The 14,650-nt window shown below is 51.1% G+C and overlaps 1 protein-coding gene across 4 annotated transcripts in view; it reads right to left on the reverse strand.

Annotated features, from left to right (window-relative positions):
- Positions 1-14,650, reverse strand: part of LOC140453977 (mothers against decapentaplegic homolog 4-like) — a 138,712-nt gene that overhangs the window by 50,675 nt on the left and 73,387 nt on the right. For all 4 annotated transcript variants that reach the window (XM_072548865.1, XM_072548867.1, XM_072548864.1 and 1 more), the window contains one exon: positions 9,545-9,658. In XM_072548865.1, coding sequence (XP_072404966.1) covers positions 9,545-9,658 — 114 coding nt within the window. The remainder of the gene's footprint in view (positions 1-9,544; positions 9,659-14,650) is intronic.

Genomic DNA, 14,650 nt, shown 5'->3' on the forward strand with positions numbered 1-14,650 from the left:
GCCATCAAACTGTCACTTCTTCTGAAATTTGAAAAATTCTGAATTCCAAAAACCAGCTGCTCCCGAGTGTTTCAGATAAAGGATTGTGCACCTGCACCACCAATTTTGGTGTTATCCACAAACTTATCAACCACGCCTCCTACCAGGTTGTAAGTTTGCTCGCTCAACTGTTAGATTCGTTCTCAGGAGTTTTGTCACCATGCTCAGTAGTCTGGTGAAGCTACAGTGCGCATCATGCAACAATCGCCAGACAAGGATGTTCCCTCCCAGTTGGGGATCATTGTAGCGGTCAGGGGCATTTGGCCTTGGTGACTATCCTTCAAGGTGGACTTTGGGATATGCAATAATGCAAGGTGGCTGAGCAGAGGCTGATAGCAAAGTTCGGTACCCATGAGGATGGCCTCAGCCAGGACCCTGGGTTCATGTCACGCTGCAGGTGACCCACTACATTTTATCCTGTTCGGGAGCAGCGGAAGACAGAGTGGAGGTGACATGGAGATCAGGAGAGTGTGAGGAAGGTAAGGACTTGGTATATATTTGGGCAGCTGCTAAATCCGAGATACGACATGTGTAGTCTCTCCCTACCGCCCCCTCTCCTCTAAGCAGAAGAAGACGACTGTACAGTAAGGTTTTTGTTTTTACTTTTTCTTTTCTTACATATATTTAAGTGTATTGTTTGGTTTTAGTTAGTTGATACTAAGCTAAGGCTTACAATGGCAGGGAACCTCAGACCGGTGGCATGTGCTTCTTGCTTGATGTGGGAGCTCAGGAACGTGGTTGATGTTTCTGACTCTTACACTTGCAAGAATTGTATCCAGCTGCAGCTCTCGTTTGACCACATGACGGCTCTGGAGCTGTAGATGGACTTACTGTGGAGCATCCGCGATGCTGAGGAAGTCATGGATAGCATGTTTAGTGAACTGGTCACACCATATATTAGAAGTGCTGAGGGAGACAGTGAATAGATGACCAAAAGGCAGAAAAAGAGTAGGAAGGCAGTGCAGGTGTCCCTTGTGGTCATTTCCCTCCAAACGAGGTACACCGTTTTGGATACTGTTAGGGGTAGTGGCTCACCAGGGGATGGCAGTTGCCAAGATTATTGCACTGTGGCGGGCACTGCTGAGCAGAAGGGAAGGAAAAAGACCTGTAGGGCCATCGTCATAAGGGATTCGATTGTAAGGGGAGGAGGTAGGCGGCTTTGTGGGTGAAAACACACTTTGTGGGTGTGCTCGGGTCAGGGATGTCACTGATCGGCTGCAGAGCTTTCTAAAAGGGGAGGGTGAACAGCCAGTTGTCTGGGTATATAGAGGCACCAAAGATACAAATAAAAAATGAGATACGTCCTGAAAGGAAAATTCAAGAAGCTTGAAGAGCAGTTAAAAACTAGGACCTCAAAGGTATCGATCTCGGGATTACTACCAGTGCCACGCATAAACACACCCCATTCACACCTCATACACACAAACACGCCCCCTCTCATAGACACACGCGCACCCCCCCACACACACACACGGGCAGCCTCACACATGCCCACTCTCATTCACACACGCGCACACCCCCCTCATCATACACGCGCACACCCCCCTCTCATACACGCGCACAGCCCCCTCTCATACACGCGCACAGCCCCCTCTCATACACGCGCACAGCCCCCTCTCATACACGCGCACACCCCTCTCTCATACACACGCACACACCCCCCTCATACACATACCCCCCCATACACAGACAATCCCCCTCTCACACACACACACACACCTCTCAAACACACACACACACACCCCTCTCGTACACACACACACACACAGCCCCTCTCATACACACACACACAGCCCCCTCTCATACACACACACACCCCTCTCATACACACACACACACACCCCTCTCATACACACACACACACCCCTCTCATACACACACACACACACACCCCTCTCATACACACACACACACACACCCCTCTCATACACACACACACACACACCCCTCTCATACACACACACACACACACCCCTCTCATACACACACACACACACACACCCCTCTCATACACACACACACCCCTCTCATACACACACACACCCCTCTCATACACACACACACCCCTCTCATACACACACACACCCCTCTCATACACACACACACCCCTCTCATACACACACACACCCCTCTCATACACACACACACACCCACCCCTCTCGTACACACACACACACCCACCCCTCTCGTACACACACACACCCCGCTCTCATACACATACATACACACACACACCCCCCATTCTCATACACACATACACACCCCCCATTCTCATACACACATACACACCCCCCTCTCATACACACACACCCCCCTCTCATACACACACACCCCCCTCTCATACACACACACCCCCCTCTCATACACACACACCCCCCTCTCATACACACACACCCCTCTCATACACACACACCCCTCTCATATACACACACACACCCCCCCTCATACACACACACACCCCCCCTCATACACACACACCCCCACCCCCCTCGCATACACACACACCCCCACCCCCCTCTCATACACACACACCCCCACCCCCCTCTCATACACACACACCCCCACCCCCCTCTCATACACACACACCCCCACCCCCCTCTCATACACACACACCCCCACCCCCCTCTCATACACACACACATCCCCCTCTCATACACACACACATCCCCCTCTCATACACACACACATCCCCCTCTCATACACACACACACACCCACCCCTCTCATACACACACACACACCCCTCTCATACACACACACACCCCTCTCATACACACACACACCCCTCTCATACACACACACACCCCTCTCATACACACACACACCCCTCTCATACACACACACACCCCTCTCATACACACACACACACCCCTCTCATACACACACACACACCCCTCTCATAAACACACACACCCCCCTCTCATACACACACACACCCCCCTCTCATACACACACACACCCCCCTCTCATACACACACACACCCCCCTCTCATACACACACACACCCCCCTCTCATACATACACACACCCCCCACTCTCATACACACACACCCCCCTCTCATACACACACCCCCCTCTCATACACACAACCCCCTCTCATACACACACCCTCCTCTCATACACACACCCTCCTCTCATACACACACACCCCCCTCTCATACACACACACACACACCCCCCTCTCATACACACACACCCCCTCTCATACACGCACACACACCCCTCTCATACACACACACACCCCTCTCATACACACACACACCCCTCTCATACATACACACACCCCCCTCTCATACACACACACACACTCCCCTCTCATACACACACACACACACCCCTCTCATACACACACACCCCCCTCTCATACACACACCCCCCTCTCATACACACACACACACACACCCCCCTCTCATACACACACACACCCCCCTCTCATACACACACACACCCCCCTCTCTACACACACACACACCCCCCTCTCATACACACACACACCCCCCTCTCATACACACACACACACCCCTCTCATACACACACACCCCCCCTCTCATACACACACACCCCCTCTCATACACACACACACCCCCCTCTCATACACACACACACCCCCCTCTCATACACACACACACCCCCCTCTCATACACACACACACCCCCCTCTCATACACACACACACCCCCCTCTCATACACACACACACCCCCCTCTCATACACACACACACCCCCCTCTCATACACACACACACCCCCCTCTCATACACACACACCCCCCTCTCATACACACACACCCCCCTCTCATACACACACCCCCCCTCTCATACACACACACACCCCCCTCTCATACACACACACACACCCCCCTCTCATACACACACACACCCCTCTCATACACACACACACCCCCCTCTCATACACACACACACCCCCCTCTCATACACACACCCCCCCTCATACACACACCCCCCCCTCATATACACACACACCCCCCCTCTCATACACACACACACCCCCCCTCTCATACACGCACACACCCCCCCCTCTCATACACGCACACACCCCCCTCTCATACACGCACACACCCCTCTCATACACACCCCCCCCCATACACACCCCCCCCCATACACACACACCCCCCCTCTCATACACACACACACCCCCCCCTCTCATACACGCACACACCCCCCCTCTCATACACGCACACACCCCCCCTCTCATACACGCACACACCCCCCCTCTCATACACGCACACACCCCCCTCTCATACACACACACCCCCCTCTCATACACACACACACCCCTCTCATACACACACACACACACACGTCCCCCTCTCATACACGCACACGTCCCCCTCTCATACACGCACACACCCCCCTCTCATACACGCACACACCCCTCTCATACACACACACACACCCCTCTCATACACACACACACACACACGTCCCCCTCTCATACACGCACACGCCCCCCTCTCATGCACACACACACACCCACACCGCCTCTCATACACACACACGTCCCTCTCATACACACACACGTCCCTCTCTCATACACACAGACACACCCCCCTCTCATACACACACCCCCCCCCTCTCATACACACACACACACCCCTCCCATACACACACACCCCCCTCTCATACACACACCCCCCCCTCTCATACACACACACACAGCCCCCTCTCGTACACACACACACAGCCCCCTCTCGTACACACACACACAGCCCCCTCTCGTACACACACACACAGCCCCCTCTCGTACACACACACACAGCCCCCTCTCGTACACACACACACACCCCCCTCTCGTACACACACACACACCCCCCTCTCGTACACACACACACACCCCCCTCTCATACACACACACACACCCCCCTCTCATACACACACACACACCCCCCTCTCATACACACACACACCCCCCTCATACACACACACACCCCCCTCTCATACACACACACACCCCCCTCTCATACACACACACACCCCCCTCTCATATACACACACACACCCCCCTCTCATACACACACACACACCCCTCTCATACACACACACACCCCCCTCTCATACACACACACACCCCCCTCTCATACACACACACACCCCCCTCTCATACACACACACACCCCCCTCTCATACACACACACACACACTCCCCTCTCATACACACACACACACACCCCCCTCTCATACACACACACACACCCCCCTCTCATACACACACACACACACACCCCCCTCTCATACACACACACACACACCCCCCTCTCATACACACACACACACACCCCCCTCTCATACACACACACACCCCCCTCTCATACACACACACTCCCCCCTCTCATACACACACACACCCCCCTCTCATACACACACACACACACCCCCCTCTCATACACACACACACACCCCCCTCTCATACACACACACACACCCCCCTCTCATACACGCACACACCCCTCTCATACACACCCCCCCCCCCCATACACACACACCCCCCCCTCATACACGCACACACCCCCCCTCTCATACACGCACACACCCCCCCTCTCATACACGCACACACCCCCCCTCTCATACACGCACACACCCCCCCTCTCATACACGCACACACCCCTCTCATACACACACACGTCCCCCCCTCACACACGCACACGTCCCCCTCTCATACACGCACACGCCCCCCCTCTCATACACGCACACACCCCCCTCTCATACACGCACACACCCCTCTCATACACACACACACCCCCCTCTCATACACACACACACCCCCCTCTCATACACACACACACACCCCCCTCTCATACACACACACACCCCCCTCTCATACACACACACACCCCCCTCTCATACACACACACACCCCCCTCTCATACACACACACACCCCCCTCTCATACACACACACACCCCCCTCTCATACACACACACCCCCCCCTCTCATACACACACACCCCCCCCTCTCATACACACACACCCCCCCCTCTCATACACACACACACCCCCCTCTCATACACACACACACCCCCCTCTCATACACACACACACACCCCCCTCTCATACACACACACACACCCCCCTCTCATACACACACACACACCCCCCTCTCATACACACACACACACCCCCCTCTCATACACACACACACACCCCCCTCTCATACACACACACACACACACCCCCCTCTCATACACACACACACACACACACCCCTCTCATACACACCCCCCTCTCATACACACACACACACACCCCCCTCTCATACACACACACACACACCCCCCTCTCATACACACACACACACCCCCCTCTCATACACACACACCCCCCTCTCATACACACACACCCCCCTCTCATACACACACACACCCCCCTCTCATACACACACACACCCCCCTCTCATACACACACACCCCCCCTCTCATACACGCACACACCCCCCTCTCATACACACACACCCCCCTCTCATACACACACACACCCCTCTCATACACACACACACACACACGTCCCCCTCTCATACACGCACACGTCCCCCTCTCATACACGCACACACCCCCCTCTCATACACGCACACACCCCTCTCATACACACACACACACCCCTCTCATACACACACACACACACACGTCCCCCTCTCATACACGCACACGCCCCCCTCTCATGCACACACACACACCCACACCGCCTCTCATACACACACACGTCCCTCTCATACACACACACGTCCCTCTCTCATACACACAGACACACCCCCCTCTCATACACACACCCCCCCCCTCTCATACACACACACACACCCCTCCCATACACACACACCCCCCTCTCATACACACACCCCCCCCCTCTCATACACACACACACAGCCCCCTCTCGTACACACACACACAGCCCCCTCTCGTACACACACACACAGCCCCCTCTCGTACACACACACACAGCCCCCTCTCGTACACACACACACAGCCCCCTCTCGTACACACACACACACCCCCCTCTCGTACACACACACACACCCCCCTCTCGTACACACACACACACCCCCCTCTCATACACACACACACACCCCCCTCTCATACACACACACACACCCCCCTCTCATACACACACACACCCCCCTCATACACACACACACCCCCCTCTCATACACACACACACCCCCCTCTCATACACACACACACCCCCCTCTCATATACACACACACACCCCCCTCTCATACACACACACACACCCCTCTCATACACACACACACCCCCCTCTCATACACACACACACCCCCCTCTCATACACACACACACCCCCCTCTCATACACACACACACACACTCCCCTCTCATACACACACACACACACCCCCCTCTCATACACACACACACACCCCCCTCTCATACACACACACACACACACCCCCCTCTCATACACACACACACACACCCCCCTCTCATACACACACACACACACCCCCCTCTCATACACACACACTCCCCCCTCTCATACACACACACACCCCCCTCTCATACACACACACACCCCCCTCTCATACACACACACACACACCCCCCTCTCATACACACACACACACCCCCCTCTCATACACACACACACACCCCCCTCTCATACACGCACACACCCCTCTCATACACACCCCCCCCCCCCATACACACACACCCCCCCCTCATACACGCACACACCCCCCCTCTCATACACGCACACACCCCCCCTCTCATACACGCACACACCCCCCCTCTCATACACGCACACACCCCCCCTCTCATACACGCACACACCCCTCTCATACACACACACGTCCCCCCCTCACACACGCACACGTCCCCCTCTCATACACGCACACGCCCCCCCTCTCATACACGCACACACCCCCCTCTCATACACGCACACACCCCTCTCATACACACACACACCCCCCTCTCATACACACACACACCCCCCTCTCATACACACACACACACCCCCCTCTCATACACACACACACCCCCCTCTCATACACACACACACCCCCCTCTCATACACACACACACCCCCCTCTCATACACACACACACCCCCCTCTCATACACACACACCCCCCCCTCTCATACACACACACCCCCCCCTCTCATACACACACACCCCCCCCTCTCATACACACACACACCCCCCTCTCATACACACACACACCCCCCTCTCATACACACACACACACCCCCCTCTCATACACACACACACACCCCCCTCTCATACACACACACACACCCCCCTCTCATACACACACACACACCCCCCTCTCATACACACACACACACCCCCCTCTCATACACACACACACACACACACCCCCCTCTCATACACACACACACACACACACCCCTCTCATACACACCCCCCTCTCATACACACACACACACACCCCCCTCTCATACACACACACACACACCCCCCTCTCATACACACACACACACCCCCCTCTCATACACACACACCCCCCTCTCATACACACACACCCCCCTCTCATACACACACACACCCCCCTCTCATACACACACACACCCCCCTCTCATACACACACACCCCCCTCTCATGCACACACACCCCCCTCTCATGCACACACATACCTCCTCATGCACACACATACCCCCCTCATGCACACACATACCCCCCTCATGCACACACATACACACCCCCCTCTCATGCACACACATACACACCCCCCTCTCATGCACACACATACACACCCCCCTCTCATGCACACACATACACACCCCCCTCTCATGCACACACATACACACCCCCCTCTCATGCACTCACGCACACACCCCCTCCCATACACACACGCACACACCCCCTCCCATACACGCACACACCCCCTCCCATACACGCACACACCCCCTCCCATACACGCACACACCCCCTCCCATACACGCACACACCCCCTCCCATACACACACACACACACACACACACACACACACACACACACACACACACACACACACCCTGCTTTATTTCCCAAGAGGTCACCAAGTTTTGCTCCTTCTCTTGTAGGGCCATCTACATATTGATTGAGAAAGTTTTCCTGAACACACCTAACAATTCCTCCCTATGCAAGCACTTAATCCTATGGCAGTCCCAGTCTATGTTTGGAAAGTTAAAATCACATACAATTACAACCCTACTAAAGTTACAGCTATCTCCCTACATATTTGCTCCTCCATTTCTTGCTGCACTATATGCATCCCAATAGTCAATTGCATCAAAATGCAATTAGAATAACAACCATGTGCATCTAGAGAAAAATGTAGATAAAATATAGTCTACTGAAAGGAAACCAAGTTACAGCTAAGTCCTTATATGGAGTGCCATTTCTATAATAGTGCATGCAGAATGGATGGGAGGGAGTGACTACTTGAAAGATGTGTTTGTAATGAATGGGTGAATTTATAAAGGTCAATGAGTTTTATCTACGTACTTCAGACTCAACACAGACAGCAGGACGTACTCACAATAATGGCTGGTGTGGTGCACTGATGGTTGGTGGTGCCCATGCCCATTTTGTTGGGGCACCACATTTGGTGTATAAGCAGCTGTGCTGCTGCCTGTCCAAGTTGCTGTCGTATCTATGGAATGAAAACATAGCTTTAAGACTGTTGCAACTGAATTAAACATAAAAAGAATTACATCTTTCCATTAACTATTTCAATAAAACAATGATAGAATGTTCAAAGTTTCTTTCATAGGATGCGGGTGTTGCTGTCATGAGAATTGTCCCAGAAATGAAAAGCTTAACATAGGAGGAATGTTTGAGGACTCTGAGTCTCTACTTGATGGAGTTTAGAAGGATGAGGGGAGGTCTAATTGAAACTTACTGAATACTGAAGGCCCTGGACAGAGTGGATGTTGGCAAGGTGCTTCCAGTGGTAGGAGAGACTAGGACCTGAGGGCATAGCCTTAGAGTAAAGGGAAGACCTTTTAGAATGGAGAGAAGGAGAACTTCTTTCACCAGAAGAGCAGTGAATCTATGAAATTCAGTGCCACAGAAGGCTGTGGAGGCCAGGTCATTGAGATTTTTTAAAGACTGCAATAGGTTCTTGATTGTCAAGGGTTACGATGAGAAAGTGACAGAATGGGATTGAGAAACTTAACAGCCATGACTTAATGGGCTGAATGGCCTAATTTCTGCTCCTATGTCTTATGGTCAAGAGTCAACATTTGTTACTGAGCTCGAACTGCCTTCAAGGCCCTCAAGGTGAGCTGAAGTGTTGTAATCCATCTGCTGTAGGGAGTTGCAGGATTTTAATCCAATTACCATGTCAATGAAGAAACAGAGTTCCAAGTTGGAAGGTGCTTGGTTTGGAGGGAAACTTGTCAATGATTGCTCCCATGCATTGCCTGCCCTTATCCCTGTAAGTGGCAATGCGGTTTGAAAACTGTCAAAAGAGCCTTGGTGGGTTGCTCCAGTGCATCGTGCATGTAATTCGAACTGCTGCCACTGTGCTAGTGGTGGAGATAATGCATGTTTATGTTGGTGGTTGGGGTCGTGATCAAGCTATCGAGCAGCCGTCTAATACTTCCAGCTTCAGTCAAGGTTTCCACAGAACTGCTGGCAATAGTCAGATCAGGCAACATCTGATGAGAGGAACAGAACTAATACTCCAGATCAATATCCATTTGACAGAATTACAAAAGCCTTTCGACCTGAAATGCTAACTGCTTCTCTCTCCATGACTTGCCCTAAGCTGCTGTATGTTTCCAGTATTTTCTCTTTTCACTTAAAAGTGAAGGCCTGGATAAAACTCGACTCACTGCATCGTTTACGTTCTGTCAGTGGTTTTAAAATGTTCAAACAACTTCACGTGATCGGAAACACGTGTAAATCTGTTTCTGAAAGAATTAGATCATAATTAATAAATGGTCACATTTGTAATTCCAACATTCGATAGTAGGAGCTGGAGCTGGAGCTGGACGAACTTCAGATCATTCAGGAGGCAGAGGAGATTATTGAGAGTTACAGGGAGGTAGTTACTCCACAGTCATGTAAAGGTTGTAGATGGGTTACCGCCAGCGGTAAAAAAGGCTACCGGCAGGCAGTGCAGATATCTCCTATGGTGGCTGCCGTCAACAACAACTATACCATTTTGGATACATTTGGGTGAGTGGGGGAGGCTTACCAGGTAAGCAATGGGGCACAGGTCTCTGGCACAGAGTCTGCCCCTGTTACTCAGAGGGGAAGGGGGAAGAGGAGCAAAGCTTTAGTCATTGGGGACTCCGTAGTTAGGGGGGCAGATAGGAGGTTTTGTGGGAACAAGAGAGACTCATGATTGGTGTGTGCCAGGGTTCATGAGGTCTGTGATCCTATGGGATGCTTGAGGGTGAGGGGGAGCAGCCCAAAGTCGTGGTCCACACAGACATCAACGACATAGATAGAAAGGAAGGTGGGGATCTAAGACAGAAATTCAGGGAGTTACAACGAAATTCAGGGAGTTACAGTTAGAGCTAGAACAAACAGAGGTATTATCTCTGGTTTGTTGCCAGTACCACGTGCTAATGAAGCGAGGAATAGGGAGAGAGTGGAGCTGAACACATGGCTGCAGGGATGGTGCAGGAGGAAGGTTTCGGATTCTTGAACAATTGGAGCTCTATAAACAAGATGGTCTTCACCTGAACCAGAGAGGTACCAATATCCTAGGGGAGGGAAATTTGCTAATACTCTTCTGGTTGGGGGAGGGGGGTGTTTAAACTAACGTAGCAGGGGAATGGGAACCTGAATTGTAGTTCCAGTGTACAGGAGGTTGAGGGTAGTGAGGTCAGGGATAGGTTTATAAGGTCACGCGAGGGCATCAGCAATCAGGATGTCAGTTTGAAATGTGTGTACTTCAATGCCCCAGAAGCATCCAGAATAAGGTGAGTGAACTTGCAGCATGGGTTGGTACCTGGGATTTTGATGCTGTAGCCATTTCAGAGACATGGCTAGAGGAGGGGGGACAGAAATGGTTGTTGCAGATTCCGGGTTGTGGCATTGTTAATCAAGGGTAGTATTACAGCAGCTGAGATAACGTTTGAGGCCACTGAGGAAGTTTGGGCTAAGGTTAGAAACAGGAAAAGAGAGGTCACCCTGTTGGGAGTTTTCTATAGGCCTCCGAATTGTTCCAGGGATATAGAGGAAAGGATAGCTAAGATGATTCTCGAAAGAAGTGAGAGTAACAGGGTAGTTGTTATGGGGGACTTTAACTTCCCCAATATTGACTGGGAATACAATAGTTTAAGTAGTTTAGATGGGTCAGTTTTTGTTCCATGTGCGCAGGAGTGTTTTCTGGCACAGTATATAGACAGGCCAACAAGGGACAATGCCATGTTGGATTTGGTACTGGGGAATCAACCCAGCCAGGTGTTAGATTTGAAGGCAGATGAGCACTTTGGCAATAGTGACCACAATTTGGTTATGTTTAGAACAGCAATGGGCAGAAATAGGTATATACCACAGGGAAAGAGGTATAATTGGGGGAAAGGCAATTCTGATGTGATTAGGCAAGGTTTAGAATGCATAGGATGGGGAAGGCAACTGTAGGAATTGGACACAGTTGAAATGTGGAGCTTATTCAAGGAACAGCTACTGCGGGTCCTTGATAAGTATATACCTATCAGGCAGGGAGGTAGCTGTCGAGATTTGGAGCCATGGTTTACTAAAGAAGTTGAAGCTCTCGTCAAGAGGAAGAAGGCAGTTTCTGTGAGGATGAGGCATGAAGGCTCAGTTAGGGGTTTGAGGGTTATAAGTTAGCCAGAAAAGATCTAAAGAGAGGGCTAAGAAGAGCCAGGAGGAGACATGAGAAGTTGTTGGGTGATAGGATCCAAGGAAAATCCTAAGGCCTTCTATAAGTATATCAGGAATACAAGAATTACTAGAGTAAGAGTAAGATAAGGGCCCATCAAAGACAGTAGTGGAAAGTTGTGTGTGGAATCTGAAGACACAGGGGAAGCATTTAATGAATACTTTTCGTCAGTATTCACATTGCAAAAAGGTAACGTTAGTGAAAATATGGAGACACAGGCTACAATCTTCGATGGGATTGAAGTGACAAAGATGAGGTTTCAGCAATTTTGGAAGACCTGAAAATAGATAAGACCCCTGGGCCAGATGGGATTTATCCTCAAATTCTCTGGGAAGCCAGGGAGGAGACTGCAGAGCCTTTGGCTTTGATCTTTATGTCGTCATTGTTGACAGGACTAGTGCCAGAAGACTGGGGGATAGCAAATGTTCCCTTGTTTAAGAAAGTGAGTCGGGACAACCCTGGTAATTAGAGGCCAGTGAGCCTTACTTCGGTTGTGGGTGAGGTGCTGGAAAAGGTCATAAGAGTTAGGATTTATCATCATCTGGAAAGGAATAATTTGATTAGGGATAGTCTACACGGTTTTGCGAAGGATAGGTCGTGCCTCAATAACCATTGTGAGTTCTTCGAGACGGTGACAAAACAAATGGATGGTGGTAAAGCAGTTGATGTGGTGTATATGGACTTCAGTAAGGTTCCACACGGAAGGCTATTGCACAAAATATGGAGTTTTGAGATTGAAGGTGATTTAGTGGTTTGGATCAGAAATTGGCTAGCTGTAAGAAGACAGAGGGTGGTGGTTGATGGGAAATGTTCATCCTGGAGTTCAGTTACCAGTGGTGTGCCACAAGGATCTGTTTTGGGGCCACTGTTGTTTGTCATTTTTATAAGTGATCTGGATATGGACGTAGGAGGAGGAGTTAGCAAATTTGTGGATGACATTCAGGTCGGTAGAGTTGTGGATAGTGCCAAAGGATGTTGCAGTTTACAGAGGGACAGAGATAAGATGCAGAGCTGGGCTGAGAAGAGGCAAATGAAGTTTAATGCGGAAAAGTGCGAGATAGTTCACTTCGGAAGTAGTAACAGGAACGCAAAGTACTGGGCTAACGGTAAAATTCTTGGTAGTGTAGATGAACAGAGACACGTTATTGTCCAGGTGCATAAATCCCTGAACGTTGCCACCCAGGTTGATAGGATTGTTAAGAAGGCATATGGTGTGTTGGCATTTATTGGTAGGGGGATTGAGTTTCAGAGCCACAAGGCCATGCTTCAGCTGTACAAGACACTAGTTAAGGCCGCACCTGGAGTATTACGTACAGTTCTGATCATCGCATTATAGCAAGGATGTGAAGTTTGGAAAGGGTTCAGAGGAGATTTACTAAGATGTTACCTGGTATGGAAAGAGGTCTTACGAGGAAAGGCTAAGGTAAGTGAGGCTGTTTTCATTGGAGAGGAGAAGGCTGAGAAGTGACTTAATTGAGACATAAAAGAAAATCAGAGGGTTAAATAGGGTGGACAGTGAAAGCCTTTTCCCTCGGATGGTGAAGGGTAGCATGAGGGGACATAGCTTTAAACTGAGGGGTGATAGATTTAAGACAGATATCAGCGCAGTTTCTTTACTCAGTAGTCGGGGCATGGAAGAGCCTGCCTGCAACAGTAGTAGACTCGCCAACAATAAGGGCATTTAAAAGGACATTGGACGTACATATGGATAATAATGAAATGGTGTAGGTTAGATGGGCATCAGATTATTTTCACGTGTTGGTGCAACATTGAGGGGTAAAG

The sequence above is a fragment of the Chiloscyllium punctatum genome, chromosome 28, assembly GCF_047496795.1.
Source record: "Chiloscyllium punctatum isolate Juve2018m chromosome 28, sChiPun1.3, whole genome shotgun sequence".
Lineage (NCBI taxonomy): Eukaryota > Metazoa > Chordata > Chondrichthyes > Orectolobiformes > Hemiscylliidae > Chiloscyllium > Chiloscyllium punctatum.